We start from the raw sequence: 24811 nt of genomic DNA on the forward strand, positions 1-24811 counted from the left end.
ATCATGAAGCTTTATTCCTAGGTTTTCTTCTAAGACTTTTAGACTTCTAGCTGTTTAGGTGTTTGATCCATGTTGACATTTGTAAATGGAATAAGGTAAGGGTCTAGCTTCCTTCTTTTCCATATGAATATCTAGTTTTCCCAACACCATTTGTTGAAAAGACAGTCCTTTCCCCACTGAGTGGTCTTGATTCCCTTCTTGAAGACCATTTGACCATGTGAGGGCTTATTTCTGGGCTCTCTATTCTATTCCCCTGGTCTGTGTTTATCTTATGCCATTGCTATACTGTTTTGATCAACATGGTTTGTAGAAAGTTTTGAAATCAGAAAATAAATCCTCTAACTTTGTTCAATATATCAGAAGATTATTTTGGCTATTTGGAAATCCTCTGAGATTCTTCTGAATTTTTGTGATGGATCATTTTCTAGTTCTGCATAAACCATTGTTACAGTTTTAACTTGGATTACAACGGATCTGTAGTTCATGTTAGGTTGTGCTGACATGTCAACAATATTAAGCTTTCTAATCCATGAACAAAGGACATCTTGCATTTACTTAGATCTTTAATTTTCTTTACTAATCTTTTTTAGTGCAGTAAGCTGAGAATTCTTGGTTCTAAAGTGCTCTCACTCTACCTTGCTTATAGAGATCACAAGTTCCACACTCAGGAAAGTCATGAAGACCAGAAGCTTCTGCCCCTACTCAGTTTGCAAGGCACGGAAATTACTCAGAGAAGTTGGCCACTGTTCTGCCCCAAGCCCTAGAGCCATGGCCCAGAGACTCTGTAGAGAGGGAGAAAGTCTTTAATTTCTGAAGCTCTCCCCCAAAACTATCTTTATCTGGAACAAAACCTATGGATGCTTTCAAAAGCAATGGAGGCTTTGGTGTTAAGCAATTTAGAGGAGATTGGTGGCTCTAATCTCCTCTAAATTGCTTAACACCAAATCTGATATACAGTTTCTCTGATTGCTCAGGTTTCTCCTGAGCAATCAGAGAAACTGTACATCAGCTAGACTACCAGAGAGAACCAGAGAAAGAGATAACTAAGAAGTACTCTGGTGGAGTAAGAACAAACCTCAGAGTGACCTCAAAAACTACCACTGCTCAAACTTAACTAGATCAGACTGTGCAGCAATAGATGTTCCAAGGCTTTGTCAAACAACAGAGTAATCAGAGGGCAATTAGTGGAACCAGCAAGCTAGTGTGCTAACAATTGAGGGTTAGGGGTTAGGGTTAATAGTAAGATTTGTGAAAGAGAAAGAGAGCCCTGATAGATTCATTGATATCTCAAGGTGACTGTTTGCCTAGCCGCAGATCATATCCTCTGAGGAGTCACATCAAAGGCCTTAAACTATGGAGAAAACAGACTTCACTAAAATGGTCATCTTTAAACAAAGCAATAAGTAAACAACAATAAAAACAAGCCAAACATCTAAAATTTCCAGTTTCAACAACAATTGGGAGATGGAAAGAAATAGGGGTCAATAGGAACTATCTGTGAGAGAGCCCAGACATATGATATGCCAAAGATTTCAAAGCAGCCTTTAATTAGTGCATTATATTTGAAGACCTAAAGGAAATAATGCCTAAAAAAGTAAAGGAAGCTTGGTATATACCTCCAAGGTATTAAAAATCAGCACATTATATTGATTCATGTAGAACAACATTTATAGCAGTGCAATTTGGAACAGCCAAGTTATGGACCAGCCTAGGTACTATCAACAGACAAATAGATAAAGAAAATGTGGTATATGTACACAATGGGGTTCTACTCAGTCATAAAGAAGAATGGAATTATGTCATTTGCTGGTAAATGGGTAGAAATGGAGAATATCAAGTAAAATAAATCAGACCCAGAAAGTCAAAGGTTGAAAGTTTTCTCTCATATGTGGAAGCTAGAGAGAAAACAAGAAAAAGAATTTTTTAAAAGGGTGAATCTCATGAAAAGAGAAGGGCAATCAACAGAGAAAAGGAAGGGGATCAAGAGGGAGGGAGGAGGCCATGGGAAAGTACTGGGGAATGAAATCTACCAAATGATGCTGTGTCCATATACGAATATACTATAATGAATCACAATTACATATAAATATAATGCATTAATTAAAATAACAATGACAATAATAGTAGGGAGACCAGTAGAGTAGAGCAAACAGATCAGGGAGAAGGAAAGGGAACAAACTGGGAAATGAAACTGATTAAATTATGTGTACATTCAAATATGGCAAAATGAATCCCATTATTATGTATAATTAGAATGTAACAATAAAAATTAACTAGATTAAAAGAAATACCAAGTTAAAAAAAGTAAAGAGGCCTGGGATTATAGCTCAGGGGCAGAGCGCTTGCCTGGCATGTGTGAGGCACTGGGTTCGATTCCCAGCTCCACATACAAATAAATAAAATAAAGGTCCAGCAACAACTAAAAGATTTTTAAAAAAAGTAAATGAAGCTATGATGACATTTTCTCTTCAGATTGATTATCAATAAAGAAATATCATTTTTTAAAAGCAAGTGGCAATTCAAAAATAAATAAAATGGAAAGTACAAAAATAATGAAAAATTCACTGAAGAGCAGATTTGAAGCTTCAGGATGAATTGGAGAACTTGAAGATAGATTGAAGAAGTTCAACCAGCTCTCTGCAGGATAATACAAAGATATACAACAGGAAACACCATGGTAAAAAATAAAATAGTAAAAATGCTCCAAAATAAGAGACAAGGACAAGATTAACAGTTATTTCTCATCAGGAACAATGGAGATCAAAAAGCAGAGGGATGACATATGCAAAGTGCTGAAAATAAAACCCTCTCAACCAAGAATCTTTTCCTTTCCCCCTCCAGTGCTGGTCTTTTGACATCCCCAGCCCTTTTTATATCTTAATTTTGAGACAGGGTCTTGCTAAGTTGCCCAGCCTGGCCTCAAACTCATGATTCTCCTGCCTCCGCCTCCCGCATTGCTGAGATTACAGGCACGCATCACTGTGTCCAGCTCAACCAAGAATCTCTTACCCCACAAGATTATCTTTCAAAAATGAAGAGAAATTAAAGGTATTTCCAGGTAAACAAGAAACAGAATTTGTTGCCAGAAAACCCACCTTACAAGAAATACTAAAGGGAACTTCTTCAGGTTGAAAGCCACGTTATCCATGACAACTTCCTGCATGTAACAGGAAGGATGCCCATAAATTACAAAGGAGTATAACATAAAAGACAGTAATTACATGAGATAGTATAAATGTTTATTTCTTCTCTTTTCTTCCTTTAGGTGATTTTAAAAAATATGGATGTACAAAATAATAAGCGTGTAATTGCACTGTTGGATCTGTAACAAAACAGAAACATAATCTATATAACAAACATAAAGGAAACAGGTGGAAGTAGAGTTGTACTGAAGCAACAAAGTACGAACAATAACTCCAAACTCAAAAGAACAAATGTAGGTTAAGTTCACGCCTATGGATGCTTTCAAAAACAAGGAAGGGAGGCTTTGGTGTTAAGCAATTTAGAGGAGATTGGTGGCTACCTGAGCAATGAGAGAAACTGTACATCAGCTAGACTACCAGAGAGAACCAGAGAAAGAGATAAACTAAGAAGTACTCTGGTGGAGTAAGAACAAACCTCAGAGTGACCTCAAAAACTACCTCTGGTAGTCTAGCTGATGTACAAATGAAGAACTCAAACTCAAAAGAACAAATGAAGAAAGCCAGAAAGAGCAAACCAAAAAACTAGTGTTAATAATAATCAATAATTAATTAACAGTAAACTAATATGTTCAGAATATGTAAGGAGCTTACAACACAAGAATAAAAAGATCAATTACCCAATGGGCAAAGAGTGGGCTGGGGTTATGGCTCAGTGGTACAGCACTTGCCTAGCACGTGTGAGGCCCTGAGTTCGATCCTCAGCACCACAAAAAAAAAATAAATAAAATAAAGGTATTATGTCCAACTACAACTAAAAAATAAATATTTTTAAAAATGGGCAAAGAATTTGAATAGACATTTTTCCCAAGAAGATATACAAATGGCCAATAGGTAGATGAAGAAATGTTCAACATTATTAGTCATTAGGGATACACAAATCAAAACAATTTGACTTACAGTTAGTTCCTCAACATGTTAAACACAGTAATTCCACTCTGAGATTTATGCCCAGAGCAACAACAACAACAAAAATACATCCACATAAAAACGTGTCTGCAAATTTTCATAACAGTTCTATTTGTAGTAGTCAAATGCTGAAGCAATCCAGGGTCCATCAACCCAAATGGAGACACAAAATCTCATATACACAATGCAGTATTATTCAAATAAAATGGATGAAGTGCTGATATACGGTAAGGCATGGTTAAATCTTGAAAACATTATAACGTTATGTTAAGTGGAAAAGGGCGGACACAAAAGACCACACATTGTATTATTTTTCTGATATTAAATGTCCTAAATAGGCAAATCAACAGAGACAGAAAGTGACTAAGGGCTGCCAGCGAGCGAGAAGATGGAAAGGGGACAGATTGCTAACTGGTTTATGGTATCATTTTGGTCTGAGAAAATGTTCTGAATTTAGATAGTAGTGACTGTACCATCTCATGTACACACTAAAAATCAATGTGTATACACTACTTCAAAAGGCTGAATTTCATTATATAATTACATAGTATAATTTAAATTGTTATATGCTTATATAATTTTCATTATATCTCAATAATTTTTTAAATGTTTGAGTGGTCATTTCTTCATAAAAAAATTTCCCGCACCTCATCAAATGGAAGTTGGAAGTGCTGCAATTCCTCTGCCAAAGCCGTGTTATGAAGGCCTTGCTTGAGCTGAGCCTCCACCATCACGTAGCAACAAGAAGTCTTATCACAGCCCAGGTGCAATGGTGTACACCTGTAATCCCAGAAGCTCTGGAGGCTGAGGCAGGAGGATTGCAAGTTCAAAACCAGCCTCACCAACTTTGTGACCCTTAACAACTTAAGAAGACCCTGTATCAAATAAAACATTAAAAAAAAGGGGGGGGGGGCTGGAGATGTGACTCAGTGGTTAAGTGCCCCTGGGTTCAATCCTTGGTACAAAAAAAAAAAAAAGTCTTACTACAGGTTTTGAAGCATGGATAGTCAACATTAGGCTCACTATCCATCCCATGTCAGTAACCCAGTGGAGAACTAAACCTCCACACCCATGCAGCATCAGAGACGTGCAAGCTGAGATCAGTGAGCACTCTGCTTTCCCCCTAATGTCTTAAGGAAGGCCGGTGGGGAGACAAACCTCCACATACAATACAAACCTCCACATATATTGCAGCAATATAAATGAACAATGCAGCACGGAGCCAGGCTAGCTGGCATGGCCTGTCTACCCTAGTGTTAGTGGAGCCCAGAAGGGGGCTGAGCCTCCCTACTCCTACCTGCCATCCATGAGGAATAAGGCAGAATGAAGCAGGATGACCAACATTCCCCACCCACTCCCTAGGGCCAACAGGGTCCAGAGGGAAGCTGAGCCCCATGGTATCCCCACATGGTATCCATGAGGAGAAAAGCAGTGGCAGGAGGCAGGGTAGTTGGTACTATGCTTCCTACTTCCTCCTCCGCTAAGGTCCCCAGGGCCTAGCAGGGAAATCAGCTTCAGCCACATCTTGCAGCAACAAAGTGGTATGAGTCACCTTCGACTTCCCCTCTCAGGTGGCAGTGGGGCCTGCATTAGCAACCTATTTATTCAGGGAGCTGATCTTACGCCCTTGCTCAAAGACAGCATGACAGTGCAAGGCAGTGCCCCATCTTCACCATGAAGGTGTCAACAGAGCTGGTGGGAGAGCTGAGATTCCACCTGGCCATGTGCAGGGAGGCCCTTGCTTTTGTTGGCATGGTGTCAGCAAGGCTGAGCAGGGATCTGAATACACACACTGACCTTGTCCTGAGATAGACCTCAACAGAGAGACTGCCTGCTAATAGGAGAAAACCTAGGATCCAAAATGTCCCGGATGCAGTTGAAAATCACTTGTCATATCACAAACTAGGAAAATCACAACGAATGAGAAGAAACAATCAAGAAATACATGATATGTTGAAAATATCCACAAGAATTTTAATTATAATGTCTTGGCATTGATTTTTTTTTTTAAAAAAAGGCTCTTACAGAGAATATTTTTCTGATCATAATGGAAGCAAACTAAAAATCAATAATAGAAACATAATAGGGAGAATTTCCTAAGACTTGGAAATTAAACATCAAACTTAAAAATAATTCATAAGTCAAAGAGGAAGTCTCAAAGGAAATTACAAAACACATAGAACTGAATCAAAATGAAAATACGACATACATAGCTGTTGGTAAAGCAGAGTGGTAAAGGAAGTTTATATCACTTAATGCTTATGTTAGAGAAGAAGAAAGGTCTCCAATCAATAATCTAAGTTCCAACATAAGACTATAGAAAAATAAGAGCAAATAACCCAAAGCAATCATTGGAAGGATAAAAAGTAAGAACATAAATCAAAACATAAAAACAGGGAAACAATGATGAGAATCAGTTAAACTAAAAGCTGGCTCTATGAAAAAATGAAATTGATAAATTTCTAGAAAGACTGACAAAAGGAAAAGAAGAAGACACAATGACCAATGTAAGAAATGAAACAGTTTATCAAGATAGATATTATTATTATTAAAAAATAATAAAGAACTAGTACACATAACTTGGTGCTTCTAAATTTGACAACTTACAAGAAATGGGTCAATTCTTGGATTAGGTCAACATAGTAAAGATGGAAATCTCCTTGAATTGATTTATAGGTTTAATTCTTATCAAAATCCCAGAAAGGCTTTTGGTTGACATACATAAGCTTATTCTAAAATTTCTATGAAAAGTCACAGATTCTGGTTAAAATGATCTTGAAAAAGAAAAATAAATGGGAAGCATTACTCTTTAGTAATCAGAACAGGGTGGTGTTGGTGGAGGGCAGATGTACAGATCAATGACACAGAAGAGAGAATCTACAAACAGACCCACAAAATTTCAAGACACTGGAATAGGCTGTATTCTGAAGACCTGACACCAAAAGTACAATACACAGAAGAAAAACTGGACATCATGAAATTCAAAACTTTTTCTCAGAAAAAGATCAGGAAGATCTGGAAAGGTAAGCTACAGATTGGAAAAAGATATTTTCAAAAGCATATGTCAAATAAAGATCTAATGTCCAGATTGTATAAATAACTCTTAATGCCCAACAATTTTAAAAATCCAATTAAGAAAGTGGACAAAAGACATGCATAGACAGGTCAGAAGAGAATACACAGATGACAGATAAGAACATGAAAAGATGGTTATAATCATTAGCCATTGGAGAAATGCAAATTAAAGCCACAAAGAGGGGTTGGGGGTGCAGCTCAGTGGTAGAGTGCCTGCCTAGCACGTACGAGTTCCTAGGATGGATCCCCAACGTTGGAAAAACAAACGACAACACTGAGATATTACTACATGCCTGTCAGAATGGCTAGAATAAACAGTGATAACACCTAATGCTGCTGAGGACTTGATTGTTTATACAGTGCTGTAAGAATGTAAAATGGTTCTACACCTCTAGAAAAGTTTGGTAGTTTCATATAAAATGAAATAGGCAACTATCACCTGACCTAGTATGCTTTTGAGATTTTACCTTACAACAATAAAAACTCATCTTCACACTAAAACCTGCACGTGAATGTTCAGAGTGGCTTTATTCATAATAGTCCCAAACTGGAAACAACCCACACACCTTTCAATGAGTGACAAGATAAACACACTGTTGTACATCCATACCATGGAATGCTACTCTACAATACAAAGGAATACACTATCAAAACACATGACAACCTGGATGAAACTCAAGGGAATTACACTGAATGAACAAAGAGCCGATCCTAAAGGGCTATGCACTGTATGACTTCATTTGCATAACTTTGCTAAAATGACAAATTATAAAACTAGGGAACATAAGCAATTGCCTTGAATATAAAAGGAAGCAAGAGGCACCCTCCTGTTGATCTTGACTGTAACAATGTCAAAATCTTGGCTGTGATGATTATGATACTATAGCTCCTTAAGATGTTACTATTAGTGGAAACTAAAGGAAAAGAGGGATTCTTCTGTACTATTTCTTACAACTTTATAGGAATATCTACTTATCTCAACATTTCAATGTATAAGAATATACAAATATATGTGTCATCAAGAAAAGAAAAAAACACTAGGTAGCCCTAAGCAGAGGTCATCTAACAGATGTCAGGGATAAGGCAGGGAAGGCAACTAGCAGAGTGGTATACAGTATGTGGCTGGGCAGAGTATGGCTCTGTGAGGAAAAAAATTGCTGAGGCAGATAATGGCTGTGCAGGGTTGAAAGACTGGCCAGGTAAAGGGAGGCTGAGTACATAAGTAAGCACATAAGGAGTAAGAAGAGCCAGGTTTCTCATTCTTTTTCTCTTGAAACAGCAAATCATGCAAAAGTTTTATTTTATTTTGTAGCTGATGAACTATAAAAGGGAAGATTGTAGAAAAATATGGAATGCTTCATGAATTTGTGTGTCATCCTTGAGCAGGGTCCATGGTAATCTCCTCTGTATCATCCCAGTTGTAATATATGTGCTGCTGAAGTGAGCACAGGTCTCTCATTCTTGGAGAAGAAAATCACAAACAAAAAAAGGAAAAGCTGGAACAATAGATAATGTTGAATTCAAATTGAAAGTAACAGTGTGAATTCATGGTTTTCAATATGTGTCAATAGAAATAGCAACAAATATACATGTAAAAAGTAGGTAGATACGTATGTGTATGTACAAACACATATTCCCCAGCTTGGTCCCCTGAGAAGTCTGAGAATCTTAACATGCCAGTAGTAGTAAGCATGCCCAAATTTTGGTTCCTAAGTAGTACTTATTCTTCACTCAAAGGAACAATGGTTCCTTAGAGGAAGGGTTGATTTCAGGGTTGGAGCAGAGAAAGAACAAGATGGAAGATCTTACTGGGCCACAGAGTAAAGAATGCAGGAATGGTGAAGATGTGTCCAAAGAACATAGTTAACAGCTTGAAGCGGCTCCTATTGGACAAATGTAAGACAACTGAAGCATCAACTGATAATAAGATTATATTCCATTGAACAAATAGGATTCCCCACTAAAATAAAATGATAAATAAGTGAAGAAAAAATTCTTCTTTACGGTGTAGAATGCCAAATAGTAAATAAAGAATGAGTGATGGAATTTGAAAATCTCCCTTTAGTTATCTATCACAATAACTAATTCAGGCAAAAAAACATAAATGGGTTCTAAAATTACTGGGTCAAAGCTGGATGTGGAACAAGGAAATTCACATGGTCTCAAAGCATCTTTCCATAAATCACTAACTATGAAGGGAGAAAGAATAACTTATAGTGGGTAAACCTTAGCAGATACCACTTTAATGATGTGACGACAAACATTTCGAATCATGGGACAAATGACACCTTGTGGCACTTGAGGGATTCGGTGAGAAAAACAGTCACTTCTGTGACATTTCTACCCAAAATGCATAACCTCAGACTCACCATGTGGAAACAGCAGACAAACCAAATTGAAGGGCACGTTACAAAAAAACTAGCCTGTGATCTTCAAAGATGTTAAAGTCAAGAAAGGCCCACCAAGGTCTAGATCCTTGAAAGGGTTGGAAAAACATAAATATCCTACTGGGTCAGTTAACAAATTCAAATGAGGATCTACGGTGAATAATACGAGTTTTTGTTTTTGTTTGTTTGTTTTTAATGTGCTTTCCTTCCAACTGTTCTGTAAGTTTGAAGTTATTTCAAAATTTAAAAAAATCAACATTACCTAAAGGGGGAGAGACATCATGGACATCCTTCCATGAGGAATATTGCATCCCTCATGAAATATTTTTTCCAGTTAAAGAAACAATCTGACTTAACACTATATCCATCCTCCCGCTTAGAGGAAATATCTTATGGACATAATTAGCAAAATAAAGACCATGGCAAGCTTCACAGGAGAAAAAGAAAAAAAAAAAAAAACTTGATTTCTTCAACTAATAGACTGTCAGGAAAAAGAGGCAAAACCCAAGTTAAAAAAGATCTGAGCTGCATAGCAACCAACTATAATGTATTGATTCTGACATAAATGTTATACCTAAGTACATCTATGGGATATATCTATTAGGAATTTGTACACTGGTTTATGTATTTGATTATATTAAGTAATTGTTTATTATTTTAGTATGGAAACAATGGTGGGTTATTTAATGAATAAAATGACGTGATGCCTCAAGTTTGCTTCAAAGAAACACAGATGCAAAGGAGGTGAGTGGAGGAAGTGAGTGTCTGAAATTGTTAAGGTTGGGCATGTACTTGGGGGATGATAAATACATGGGGACAAGGGGACATTTATCTTACTCTGTATAAAAGTGGTGAATTTTGTTTTGATTTGGAGTAATAGAACCAAAATTTAAATCTAGGTCTGTCTCATTCCAAAGCTAGTTCTTGATGAGTTTTCTATTTTTCTCTGAAAATACTTATTATATATGTACCTCCCATTAAATTTTCCTTTGATTCATTGGCCAACATTTAAAAAACTACTTTCACCCTAAAACCCCATAAAGTATAATTGATTACCGTTATAAATATCTACTTCAAGAAAGTTGGATATAAAGTACATTTTATTTTCCTGTATTTTTTTTCCAATTAAAAAGCTACACTTGTATAATGAGGGAAATTTTAATTAAAAAATATTTTTGGAAAGTAAAAATCAGCTTCCTGGTGGATCACAATAGAGATGTTACAACCTTCCCTTTCTGGAGGTATCTGAAAATGTGTAGTGATTTATATATTTTTTTTTTGGTTGTTCCTGGATTAGTAGGTGGGGCCAGGAATGCTAAATGTCATCAATACTTAGGGCTCCACCCCCGAAAGCCAATAGAGCCCCTGTTGAGAAACAGCAACTAAAAGATAACATTCTAAAGAAAAAAGAATAGTGCTGACTATCAGACTTGTTGGCTGGAATGTTCCTTTTGGGGAAAACATAGTCTACACTGAAAGAACAAGCAGACATCATTATTGTATTTGTTTCTGAAAGTACTTCTAAGACCAGGGAAACTAACAGACAGTAAAATTGGCCCATAGAGGCTGTCCACAAAGAAGTTACCAGCAACATTACAGCTTTTTAAACCAGACATAACAGACAGGAGGGAGGAGGAGGAGGAGGAGGAGGAGGAGGAGGAGGGGGAGGAGGGAGGGGGAGGGGGAGGGGGAGGGGGAGGAGGAGCTACAGGAATCTGAAATTTCGCCAAGAGGGAGAGTCCTAGTTTTCTTGATGTAAGAGAGCTCCCCCTGGTGGAGTGGCCAGATTCCAAAAAGAACACATCTACTTTGAGAACAGACTGCTCCGAGCAAGACACTGAACTGAAATCCCTTCAGTTAGCCCTTCCTCTTCTGCTCTTTCATCATCCAATCCGTACTCTGTGAAGAAATTCTACCAAATTTCCCTATACATAGGAATAAAGTGAACTTAGGTAAAACCCAGAGCGGGCAGTTAGAAAATAGTGCAAGGAACGTTATGAAGAAAAATTAATCAACATCCCTCCTGGCTAACACTTATAGGCCAAGGTCACAGTTTGGATATTAAGTGTCCCCCCACAGGCCCATTATCCTAAAGGCTTGTCATCGTGGTATAATGGGAGGTGACAGAACCTTTAGGAGGGGGGACTTAATGGAAGGAAGTTAGGTCATTGGGAGTGTGCCCTTGACAGGGATATTGGGACTCCAGTCCCTTCCTCACTCTCTCTTTGCTTCCAGGCTAGCCTGAGGTAAGCAGTTTCCTGCACATCTGCTTCTGCCACCATGTTCTGTCTCACCACAGGCCCAAAAGCAACAGGGTCGCCCAACCACGGACTGAAACCTCTGAAACCATGAGCCAAAATAAACCTTTGCTCCTTAAGATGAATTATTTCAGACATTTTGTCACAGTGATGGAAAGCTGAATAACACAGCCAACAAGGCCAAAGTAGAATCTGGGCAGGTCTCGGCTTAGAACTGTGGTAGAGTGAGGGGCAAGTGTGGCAGTAGGAGTCCAAGTCACAGCACGCTTCCTTAGCTGAGGTGCCACGGGAAAATCAAAACAGTGTGGGAGGGCAACAGAGGAGAGAAAAAATAACACAGAGAGAAGTAGGACTTGAGTGCTTCTGAATGTGCTTTATAAGTGACACTTGCAAGTAACTACAGGAGAAAAAATGAATGGTTGATTCACAAGTAGGCGTTTGATGACAGGAACAAACGCATAATTTCAGTCTAAGATAATAATGTAGGAGACAAACACTGTTTGCAACATCCCTTCTGAAAAGGCCAAGATTATTATTTAAGGTTTTAATGAAAAGAAATTCTAAAAGGCCAAAATGGTAAGGCAGAAATAAACAAAAAGGCCTTAAATAACACCTGGACCTTAGAATTCTAAAATGAAGAATAGAACCTTTTCTTTTACATCCATTCACACAGCGACTTATTAAATACTAGTTTGAACAGAGATAAAAAGCATATTAAAGAGATATTACCTTTCATGTTTGCAGCATACCCACTATTATTCACCAATGTGGAATACGGTTGTTCATTTTGAGGCAAGACTCCCGCAGCCATGGTAATCTATTGAGGGGGGAAAAAGATTTTTAAAAGTTACTGTGAGAGATATTTATTTACTAATTAACCATAATATGCCAGACCTCTGCTGTCTAATATGGCAATCATTTCTGATTACTGACACTTTAAATGTGGCTAGTCCAGGTTGAGATGTGTTAAATGCAAAGTACATGATTCTGAAGATGTAGTACCAAAAAAGAAAATAAAATATCTCATAATTTTTTTTATATTGATCATTCATTGAAATGATATTTTTGATATAGTGGGTTAAGTAAAACATTACTGCAATTAATTTTTCCTAGTTCTTTTCATTTTGTTGCTATTAGGAAACCTAAATCCCATATATGGCTCACATGTGCTCGACAATAAGGAGGTGACAGAGAACAAAACATTCTCTCCCTTATGCATCTGGAGTCCACTGGGAAGATAAGATGTAGACATAAAAAATGCTACAAGTGCCTGTGATGGTGGGTTTCTCCACCCCTGCAGTCGAGGGTGAACTCTTGTGAGGCTGCTTCCTGGTCAGTTTGTGGCTGAGTGCTTTACAGGAGCCATGGTTAAGACCTTACTTACCCCACAGTGAAAAGAGGTGCCAATTTTTGCCCTTTTCCTGACTAAAAACTGGGGACTAGGGTCCAGGGTGATACTTGTGGTTGTGGTCAAGGTCTGGGGTCCCAGGAAGACTTAATGTTTTTGTTGTTGCAAAATTATATTCTGAGGGGCTGGGGCTTGGGCTCAGTGGTAACGCACTTGCCTACCATGTGTGAGGCACTGGGTTCGGTTCTCAGCACCACATATAAATGAATAAAATAAAGGTCTATCAACAACTTAAAAATTTTTTTTAAAAAATCATATTCTGAGTATCAATGATTATGAGGTTAAATACTATAATCACTTTAATAAACCATGGAGATTCTTAAAGGGCTCTATAAACCTACTGAAATCTCTTGCACCAAAAAATTAAGAATAGTAATTAAATTCAGCCTTAGTGTTTTTCCTTGACGCATTTGTTTATTTCTGGAGGAAAAAAAATCACTTCATGGATCTCAATGATTCTTTGAAAAATTCAATTCTGGTAAAATTTTACTTCTAAAACCAATTTTTAAATGCTCAAAAGGTATAAAATTTAAAATTTGATGAAATTGTGTCCCTTCCAAATACAGAAATTAAATACAGAAATGATCTAAAATATAAATAAAATTTCCTGAAATATTAATGTCATAAATATCATACTAATTAATGTAAAATTTTATAATGTGCTTAACATTTCAAAGGAAATGTTACATAAAGACATGAAATAGGGACTGGGGTTGTGGCTCAGTGGTAAAGCTTTAGCCTAGCATGTGTGAGGCCCTGGGTTCAATCCTCAGCACCACATAAAAGTGAATAAAATAAAGGTATTGTGTCCAGGTACAACTAAAAAATAAATATTAAAAAATACATGAAATAAAAGGTTAATGAGTTCCAGGAAACTCATTAGCAAAAACTTAACTTGAATGGATACCCATTAAGGCTGGGCATGGTGGCCCACGCCTGTAATACCAGCAACTTAGGAGGCTGAGGCAGGAGGATCATAAGTTCAAAGCCAGCCTCAGCAACTTAGCAAGGCCCTAACCAACTTAGAGAGACTATGTCTCAAAATTAAAAAAATAAAAAGGGCTGTGGATGTGGGTCAGCAGTTAAGCATCATTAGGTTCAAACCCTGGTACTAAAACAAAGAGAAAAAAACAGAAAGGATACCCGTTAAAGATTAAACCTAGAAGGGCCAGGGCTGTAGCCCAGTGGTAGAGTGCTTACCCAACATATGCAAAAATATGTGTGTGTGTGTGTGTGTGTGTGTGTGTGTGTGTGTATACACACTCTTAGAGGAAAAAACATTTAACATATTACTCTTATAAATTCTTGAAACATTTTGATGAGGAAAAAACAATTATAACCATATTGGAATCATAGAATTCTACCACGGTTGGGATTCTAGCCCTGGTTATTTTGTACGTCAAAGTTATGAACACGTTACAGAGAAGGTTCCTGGCCTGTCCAAGATGACCCAGCATGTTGAGGGACAGACCAGGAGTGACAGTGCAAGCTAGGGCAGGCAGCACTTTCTGTGTTACGCTTCCCTTGACTCCACCCTGTTCTTCGGCTATAAGGGAATGAAACACCTCTACTTAACTGTCTCCCTGTAGATCATGCGGTCATGAGACCATGATTGGTTTATCTTTATGCCTCTAAAGAAGGGGACAGCCTATACAGGGCACATTCGTGACATCTGTTGAGCAGTGTCTATTCATGTGGAATGTATTCACATCTTATCTCTGTGTTCTAAAGTCCACCAACAGATGGCTATTAAAAAACATGTGTTGAATTAATTGTATACTTTGATCACCAAGAGTACAGTATGATGGTGGAATACCTTAAGAATTTCTTTCTAACTAGCCCCCCAGAAATTTAAAGTTGTAAGGAACCTTACAAGTCCTCTAGCAGAATCCTAATTGAATGTGAGCATCCCTCTACTAGATCTTTGTTTGAACAGTAACAGTGACATCATTACACAGCTCTGGTAGCTAGAAAGCTCTTTGTATTGCTTCAACTCTCTAATTTTTATCCATTGGTTCTATGTTTGCCCATAGAGAACAATACACCCTTTCTTCCATAGATCTAAAGCTGGTGGTCATGTTCCCCTCACTCCTGGTTTATATTTTCCCAAACAATGGATCAGTGGTTCCCTTTACCATTCTTCATATAGAATGTTCTAGACCGCCTCACCAGCCTGGATACCCTTTCCTATTCATTCATTTCAGTCCATTGTTGTCAATGTTCTACAGACAACAGCTGAAGTCTATCCCCCAGATGTGGTATGATGGAACAAAAACAGCCGCCCCCCTTGTTGGGACGGTTCATGTGCCTATCAGCACATTAGTTTTTCAGCAATCTCAAGACATAAGGATGCATCAACAGATTAACAATGGCTAACAATGATTTGTAAAACATCTAGAAGTTAAAAACAGACATTGACTAAGGATGGTTAAACATAAGTAAAAGTTCAAAGTGACTAAATAATACAGAATGAAAAGTAAAAGGTCCCACCTCCTATCCCCCAAGTCAAGTACTATTCTCCAGAAATTAACACTTTAGAAATTTGCTTTGGTTATTCTGGAGGGTATCAGTATATTTAGACCTCTGATTCTTATGTTGTCATCTCTAAATCATACTACTGAATTTCTGGTGCAAAACATGAGGAAGCTGGTTCATGCCCACCCACCCCATACCAAACCTTTTCCCATGTAATACATCATGATTACCTTTGTAATTTTAAATAACATCTTTTAAGCATCTAATTTCCTATGAAATTTAAATGATGTCTTGATTCTATGTAAATTCCTATGAATTTAAATGGTATCTTTATTCTATGTAAAACAGGTAAATTAGTTTTCCTATCCAGTCTCCCTTCCTCTCTATTTTCAAGTTCTGCCAACTATATCATTTCTATTATATAAAATTTTTTAATGTTTAATTTTCAGTTAATCTATTATTTCTCATGCTTTGTCTATAGATTTATTCTAAAATGTGAGACAAAATAATTATGTATTCTGCATATACACATATAATCTGTACAAGTAATTTAAAAAAAAAATCAAGTACTGCACTCAGACCCATACAGTAAAAAGCACAGGTAGCTTTCTGTCACAGTCCTGTGATGCTTACAGTACAACACTCTAAGCATCCATGTCAAATGGGTTATCTTTTCTTTCATTCTATCAGTTGCTTAAAACAAGGGCTTATTTTGTTCCACTGCAGATTTGGACAATATATTTCTTATACAGACTTCTCCCAGATTTCTAATCACTGTTTTCTTACTGACACTAGTAAATAAATCTTTACCACAGTCTAATGATCTTTCGACTTCTTAATCACTTTACCTTAATTTTATTATCTACGTGCTTTTTGAAAATATTTTTTTCCTGAGCTCTTCGGATTCCTCTTCTAATGAGGACCAATGCTTCATAGACCTACTACAGAACTGTCAGCCTGGGGTGCCCCTGAATCAAGGATATTGTTTCTTGGACTCTGCTTTGGTTTTGCTGATTTATCCACAGGTAATTTTTTCATAAAGGGGAATGAAAAGTAAAACTTTCTACATCTCTTCATTCTGAAAATATCTTTATATTATCTCATACTCAGCTGATAATTTGCTTGATGAAATGGTATAGTTTTCCAGAGGTTTCTTATTAATTTCCTATTAATAAACTCCTGCTTCAGAGCTCTGCTCTTTCCCCTATTAGAACAGTTACTCCTTTCTTCCTCATGCATGTCAATTCTTTATCATGTGTGGCAAATCTTTTTAAAGTAAGTTTATTATATTGTAATTACGGTAATTACAGTTGCCTGTCAGTCTTACCTTTTCATGTAGTCCAAACTGAAAAATCTTTCCTTTACACTTTCTATCTCTACTGCCTTCTATAATAAGAAAGGCCTTCTCCAATTCAAGATGTAAATCCCAATTTAATGTCTCCTATTTGGGGGTGATAAGTATTGTCCCTCTGAAGTAGTTTAGTAATAGGAAATAAGAAAATTAATTAATAAACCAATATTAATTTATTCATATTAATAAAATGTATTGAATTAATTTACAGAATAAAAGGTAGTCCACTTCAAACTAAAAAAATCTTACTTGTAAGTTACCTACATTTGTAAAGCTTCATTACTGTGTTTTTTTACTAAACAATTTGAGCTCAGAATTTTTTAATGAAAAGTAATTCTTCTACCTTTCTTAACCCTTTCTGCACAATCCCAAGGAAATATCCACTACTTGTTCAACAGGTCTCAGCTACTTTTTTGGGGGGATGGGGGGATAGTGTCTTATTAGAATAGTTATTGAGAATCAGCTGGATCCTTTCAAGGCTTACTTTCCAAGTTTTGTTACCAGCCTTTACTTTAGGCTGATTTAGACCTTTTGCTAAGGCAACATCTACCTGCTAGAATCTTGGGTACTACAAGGCCTTCCCACTGGCTGGGGGAGCAGGAAAAACTGCCAGTCTTCTGAGAGCTCAGAGTATTGTTCTGCCTACTTCCTGGTATCTTTCTCCCAGCTTCAGACATTTTACACAAATCAGTATTCCACCAAGCCCCTTGGGCTAGCAAAGCCTTGAATGCCATCTTCACATCTCTGGTCATCTCCGTTTGAATCCTTATCTCTGCAAATTCTAGTTACTTTGGCCACCCTGAGCTCTACCCTCTATATCTCTGCAAAACTTGGTCTGGGTTCCCTTCCTGAACAAAAGTTGGTTAGAAGTGGAAATCCCCCTGGTCATCTTCAAAAAACTCAAATCCAGGGAACTCTGAAACAGTACCCATGTGCACTGCCTTCACACTAAAACATTATAGTCCAGTAGTACAGAACTATCAAAAAAATTACAGTTAAAGTATGTTAAACTATAGAGTCAGAGTTCCATATTGAAATCTTGATTGTTGTCAGCCATATGAATCATTTTAATTTTCAATTTCTTCTTCTGTAAAAGGAGGATTATGATATTTGCTTTCCTGGTTCGTGAGAATGAAGGAGATTGTGTGTGTTTCTAGCATTAGGTCTGGCAAAAAGGGTATTCAGTAAGTGTTATTTTAACTTGCAAACCACCACCTTTCAACTTGGTATTCACTTCATTTTGCTCATATTTTTATAAGAATTTGTAAAGGATTCTATTCATTACCTGTCCAATAGTCCTGCTAGTAGTTAGTAATGGCTGAGCTTCTAAAGGGACTTATGAAAACATTACCTCCATTCACAACTGCCTTTATTTCATATGGTTGTAGAATCAGGGAAAAAAGGGTTTGAATAGCAATTCTATAAACCTACTGCACAATCACAAATTATATAATTTCCTTTCCTCATCCCATGACAAGTATTTTGCTTACTCTATCCTACAGTTTGCTTTTTATCCCTAAAAGCCCCCCCAGTGACTCAACTGTTTAGAATTAGTCACACTCTAATTAGTGCCTACTCCTTAAAACTTAAGTGCAGCAATGAACTATTACTCATAAGGTTAAGAAGAGTAGTCACGAAGTACGAGTTTGATATAAACAATATTCGACTTCATAAAAAAGTCATTTCACACAGAGACCAGGTTCTGAGATGACTGAAGAATGCTTAGATCACTCCTTCCCCTTCTATTTTCCAGATACACAGTGTTCTGCCAAAACCTCCACGTGTATTTTTTGGAGAGAAGTGGGCCGCTGCATTTAGCAGTGCCTGGGAGGTCAGAAACGTCGTAATCCTTCCCAGATGCTCCCTGCTCTGCACTCCACCTTTGGAATGCATCAAGATTACCTTGGGTATTTGTAGAAATGCAGATTCCTTGGCTCCACTCTTAAAGCGCTTGAGTTAGGGAGTTTGGAGGAGTGTAACAATCTATACCTCATCAATTTACACTTCAGGTTAATGTAGGAGGTCCTGTGCTCACACTTAGAGAAATACTGTCAATAGGATTAGATTCTAGACAGCAGTCATAGAAGAATTTAGGTTGAAGAATTTAAACTTGCATATGCAAAACTAGCCATGGAAGTACATGAGTGAATTTATGAAAGCCATATAAATTGTTATGCTCATTCATAACATAATAATAACCAAAACACAGGCACTGTTCCAAGGGATTCCTATATCTTAACTCATCTAATTCTCACTAAACCCTCTGAGTACCATTATTTTCCCACTTTTTAAAAATACTTTATTTTCTAGAGCATTTTTAGGTTCATGATAATATTGAGTGGAAGGTGAAATTTCCCATATGTCAATAATAATTGACAGCCTCCCACACTATTAATATTCCTTGTGAAGTGGTACATTTATGACTAAGTTGGTGAATCTATACCAACACATCACTATCACCCCAGGCCCAAAGCTTAAATTAGGTTTCACTTTTGAGGTTGTATATCCTATGGGTTCCGACAAATGTACAATGGCGCATGGGCAACATTATGATATACAGAGTAGTTTTACTGCCTTTTATAAATCCCATTCTCTGCCTATTCATCCTTCCCTCTTCCCAATCCCTGGCAACTACTGATCTTTTTACTATTCTACCCTTTTGCTTTTCAGAATGTTAGGTAGTTGGAATCACACAGTCCAGCACCTTTTCAGACTGGCTTCTTTCACTTAGTAATATGCATTCAGGTTCCTCCATGTCTATTCATGGCTTGATACTTCATTTCTTTTTAGTATGGAAAAATACTCCATTGTCTGGATGTACCAGTTTGTTTATCCACTCATCTACTGAAGGACATCTTGGTTGCTTCCAACTTGGAAATTATTAATAAAGCTGTTATAAACATTTGTGTTGCAGATTTTTGTGTGGAACTAATTTTTAGCTCATTTGGATAAACAGACCAAGAAGCACAAGTGCTGGATCATATATTACTCTCATTTTATGGATGAGAAAATGAAGATAAAGAGAAGTCAAATAATTTGCTGAAAGCCAGAGCTATTAAATAGAAACAGTAGATTGGTTTTCATCAGGTTACTTTCTTTGCATAGGTTGAAACAGAGGGAACTTCCCTAGTGTACCAGGTCAGGTTGAATAGGCCCTTTTCTGTTGGTTGTTGTGAATCTCCTGGTTTTTTCATTTTTGGAAAACTAGCCTGTTTGGGGATTTCCAGTTTTTTGAAGCTACAGTTTGATTACATGGCATTTTGTACCTGTGACTCCATTTTGGTTTGGTCTATCTATTGCAGGAGCTCAGTTCAAATCAATGGAGTCCCATAAAGTTTATTTAATAGACCCTATGCTAAATAATGGGAAGTTGTTATTCTATGCATTTTAAATAAGCTATACTGAATTCTACATAATTGATTTCCAGTTATAATTCCTTTGCTTGTAAGAAACTTTATAGGTTTTCCTTTCCACAGATATACAAATTTGTTTTGCTTTGTTCAGATAATTTTGTGAGCCTTCATCCAAATCTTTATTCACTGCTGTTCCCCTTACACAGTTCAGCCTCCTCCTGTCTAATAGGAACTCAGTCAAAGTATAAGATTATAAAATTGAAACACATTTTTAATAGAGTAGTTGGCACTTATTAGTTTTGTGATCCTAGGCACATTTATTAACATCTCCAAGACTATCAACCCTGCTGGGTCACTGAAAAGATTACACGAGAGCTGGTCACAGACCTAATTCCACACCTGACACATAAAGCAACCAGAGTCATCCTGTTAACTTCAGCCAGTATGTCAGCCTTCTTTTCTAAACCTTATATGCCACCTACTTAAAACTTAAATCATCCCCGTTTAATTTTTTGTCATAGGAATTATGAAGAAAATACATCTAAGACACTGTGTAATTTACTTACTTATCCTGTTTATCATCTGCCTTCCCCTACTGGAATATAAACTCCAGAAAAGCAGAAGGGGTGTGTGTGTGTATGTGTGTGTGTGTGTGTGCGTGCGCGCTTGATCTGCTTTATCAAATGTTGTCACCCCAAAGGCTAGAATGGGACATGGCATTGTAGGAGGTATTACTGAAACTCTAGGCCAGAGGCTGATTCTGGGGAGTCTCACCAGACCACGTCCAGTCATTCACCCTAAAAGACTGAGTAGAAAAAAATGTTAGTGAAGAAGGAAAGGAATTTATTCAACATAGTCATACTAGGAAAAAACAGGGGGACCAGCATCCTTAGCCCTGTCTTCAAGGGGCCAACAAGAGCTACAGTGTTATAAACTGGCAAGGAACAAAAGCAGAGGGTGAGGAAGGCACACACAGTCAAGGAGACGTGGTCAAACTATGGCCCGGTGGATCATCATCTCAGAGTCGGTTATTTGGAGCCTTGTCAATAATAAGTTGCTGCTGTTTTGACTCTTGTCACAACTGTTCATCAACAGACATGTTGTTCCTGGAATCCAAGGTGATTGCTGGAGAGAACAACTCAGAGAAAGAATAAATCGGAAAGGTAAGATGGAGTTTGTTAAGCCTTTAAGTTTCAGGCAATGAAACTGGGTGCTGCAACTTCTGGGTGCTGCTCTGGTGGTATGGAAAAGAATTTTCCACCGGACATCTGCAGGCCCAAGTGAAGTGTGAATGCTTTTGGCAAAAGCAGCCTCTAAGTCCCTGATACCCAGGAATTCAGTATTTGTTAGATGAAGAAGTGGATTAATATTCAGTAAAATGTTGCTGCCACCACCACCACTATGGCTATTTAAACCCTCTGAATCTCAACTTTTTCATCTCTAAAGTAGGAGTCACGTCACGCCTTCGCTGTCTCAGAGTCACTGCTAAGGCATATGACTATGTGACAGAATGTGCGAATGCAAAAAGCAGCACAGCCTTTTGTAGTCTTCCTGGTCACATTTATATTCCTAATTTCTTGTGGATATTCCACCTGACAGATTTGTGTGTTTTTTCTGACTCCTGGAGGGATGGATCTCTTTTCTTTTCAGCCACAGATGCACTATGACAATAACTTAAAACCTCAGCCCAAATTTTCTTTCCTTTAAGATGCCTTCCCTACTGTCAAATGCATGTTACTCAGACCCTCTCTTCTGAGTGCTGAGTGAAGATTCATCCAGGTTGATGAGGCTCAGACAGTACAAAAACCGCCTCCTAATGCCAGGTAGCATTTTGTTCTTAAAATATTAAACCATTCCTTATGTAGCGAAACAAAACAAAAACACACTTTTCAAAAATTGAATTGTCCTCACCTCTAACTCTGTGACCTCCAACAAACAAACAAACAGTGCAACAACAACAACAACAAAAGAGCCAAATAAATTCCTTTTTCTTCTTAAATCACTGCTCAGAGTCAGGCAAGCAATATAAAAAATAAAAGAGCTTTTCTGTTTTTCAGATGCCCTTCTACATTTCTAAGGAGGTCACTCCTCAGGGAGAGGGCTGGGGCCATCTTAAAAATACACTGTCTGCAAGTTCACTATGCACAGGCTTCTATGATCTCACACCTTCGACACACCTGAGGGAAGTCTCTGGGCTCTGAGGAGATTAGTCACAGATAATGGAAAAACAACACTTCAGTGAGAACCCTGCTATTTCATCATTTTAGAAACATACTGTTTGACTCAGATTCTTCTGAAAACACCTTGTGATAAAACAGAGGAAATAAAATGTTAACAATAGATGAAGCTGGTTTTGGATAAAGTTTGGCCTGCTTTCTACATTCCCTAACCTTTTTCCATCAGCAATCACACCAAACTAGTTATTCCTACAGGTTTAAATCAACCTCAAAGGCACAGGTATTTAAAAACTCATCAAAGGTAAATGATTCCTCATGCAACCCCCGTTGGAATAATCTGGAGGGCCTTTCTTAAAAACCTAGACTGCTGAACCCCATCCCCAGAATTTCAGACTCAGAAAGTCTGGGGTGGGACTGAGAATCTGAATTTCTAAGTGGAGCTTCTGTGATGTTAGTGCTTTAAGAAACACTAAACCAGGTAAGCAGTTTGCATTTACCTAAGAGCCGAGAATCATATTCAGAGAGGTTATCATGAAGGTCTGTTTCCTGGGTTCTATTTTGCTCTCAAACATTAAAAACCATGTTTTTACAATTTCTGAGTCAATCCTCATAAAATCATACTTTTAAGAAGCACCACTGGCTCATATTTCTGGGTAGGCTGTTGTTCCTTTACCAAAAATCTGTTTAAAACCAAATAAATTATCTGAAATTGAGGCTCTACTACCTAAATGACAGCATCATAAGAACAAAGACCCCTCACAACATCAACCATTATTTGGTGTACCAAATGCTCCAGCATTTTGAACACTACAATATGAAGTTCTAATCAATTATATATTTGTTACATATTTGTTATCTAAATATGTAATATAAATGTTGTGAATATATAATTATGTTTACCTTTAAGTACATATCTTGTGACAGTAGTTTAATTTTTTCTACCAATAATTTTATTAGTTTAACTCTGAAAAGCTTAAAATACTGGGTAAAGCAGAATCACTTTTACTATATCTTATTCATTTAAAGACTATGAAGAATAAGATTTTCTACCTGTTCAATTACTGAACTAAGAAAAAACTGTGAAGCATATTTCAAGTGCCTGATAACAAGCCTTGACAACTTAAAACATACCAGGTATGTGGCTCCTGGGACTTCAAAGCTGAGGTCAGCCCTTCCACAGCAGGATGCATAAGATATCTGGTTTAAATAGTGACTAAGTTCATATACTAGTCTCCCTTTCCTCCTTAGACCATGGTTAAAAGATCATTATAGAAATTTTTAAAAGAATAAGGCTGCTGAACAAGGAGCAGAAGGGGATTATTACTGAAGTGTCTGAGCTATCTCAGTAAGCTTTTAGAGGACAGAAAGCAAATGGAAGTGAAGGGGCATTTGAAACTGAGTGAAGGAAGTTGTAGCCCAGATTATGATCATGCTGGAGATAATGTAATGACTGTGTCTCATCAGAAAAGATGGAAGTCAGAAGGGAGTAAAATGACACTTCTTCAAAATGTTGAAGGAAATAGATGGTCAACCAAGAATCCTGTATCTGGCTGCTTTGATCAGCTTCTGCATCACTATAACCAAAATATCTGACAAGAACAACATAGAGGGGGAAAAGGTCTGGCTCAGTGTGTCAGAGGTTCAGTCCAAGGTCAGCCAACTCTGTGGCTCTGGGCATGAACTGAGGCAGAACACCATGGTGGAAATGTGTGGCAGAAGAGAGCAGCTCAGAACATGACAGCCAGTAAAGAGAGAGAGCCCTACTTACCAGGGATAACACGTAATCCAAAAACGACCCTGGGGATTTACTTCCTCCAGCCACACCTGACCTGCCTGCAGTTGCCACCTAGTTAATCCATATCACTGGATTAATTTGCTGATTAGTTTATACCTCTCATTATCTAACCATTTCACTTCTAAACATTCCTGCTTTGGGGGGACACCTCATATATAAACCACAACATTCTTCCCCTGTCCCCCAAAAGTTCATGCCCATCTCAGAATGCAAATGACATTTAGTCCACTTCCAAGAGTCCCCATAGGCTTAACAATTGCAGCATTCCCCAAAGGTCCAAGTCCAAAATATCGTCTGAGACTCACAGCAAATTCTTGGATGTTCTCCCTTGTAAAGATCAAAAGCAAATTATATATATATCCAATATATAATGGCACAGAGTAAACATCTCCATTCCACAGGGGAGAAGTAGGAGCATAGAAA

General features: G+C 37.5%; 1 protein-coding gene and 1 non-coding gene across 2 annotated transcripts in view; both read right to left on the reverse strand.

The window, feature by feature from the left end:
• Window positions 1-24811, reverse strand: part of Ptpdc1 (protein tyrosine phosphatase domain containing 1) — a 73175-nt gene that overhangs the window by 29567 nt on the left and 18797 nt on the right. Inside the window, exon 2 of the mRNA XM_046457761.2 lies at window positions 12559-12646. Within this exon, the coding sequence (XP_046313717.1) occupies window positions 12559-12640 (82 nt within the window). The 5' untranslated portion in view covers window positions 12641-12646. The remainder of the gene's footprint in view (window positions 1-12558; window positions 12647-24811) is intronic.
• LOC124101658 (U6 spliceosomal RNA) lies at window positions 8526-8632 on the reverse strand. Its single transcript, XR_006854679.1, has one exon. It is a non-coding gene; the product is annotated as a U6 spliceosomal RNA (small nuclear RNA).

This window comes from Marmota monax, unplaced genomic scaffold (assembly GCF_021218885.2).
Source record: "Marmota monax isolate L192 unplaced genomic scaffold, Marmota_monax_Labrador192_F-V1.1 WCK01_AAM20220418_F8-fsc00231, whole genome shotgun sequence".
Classification (NCBI taxonomy): domain Eukaryota; kingdom Metazoa; phylum Chordata; class Mammalia; order Rodentia; family Sciuridae; genus Marmota; species Marmota monax.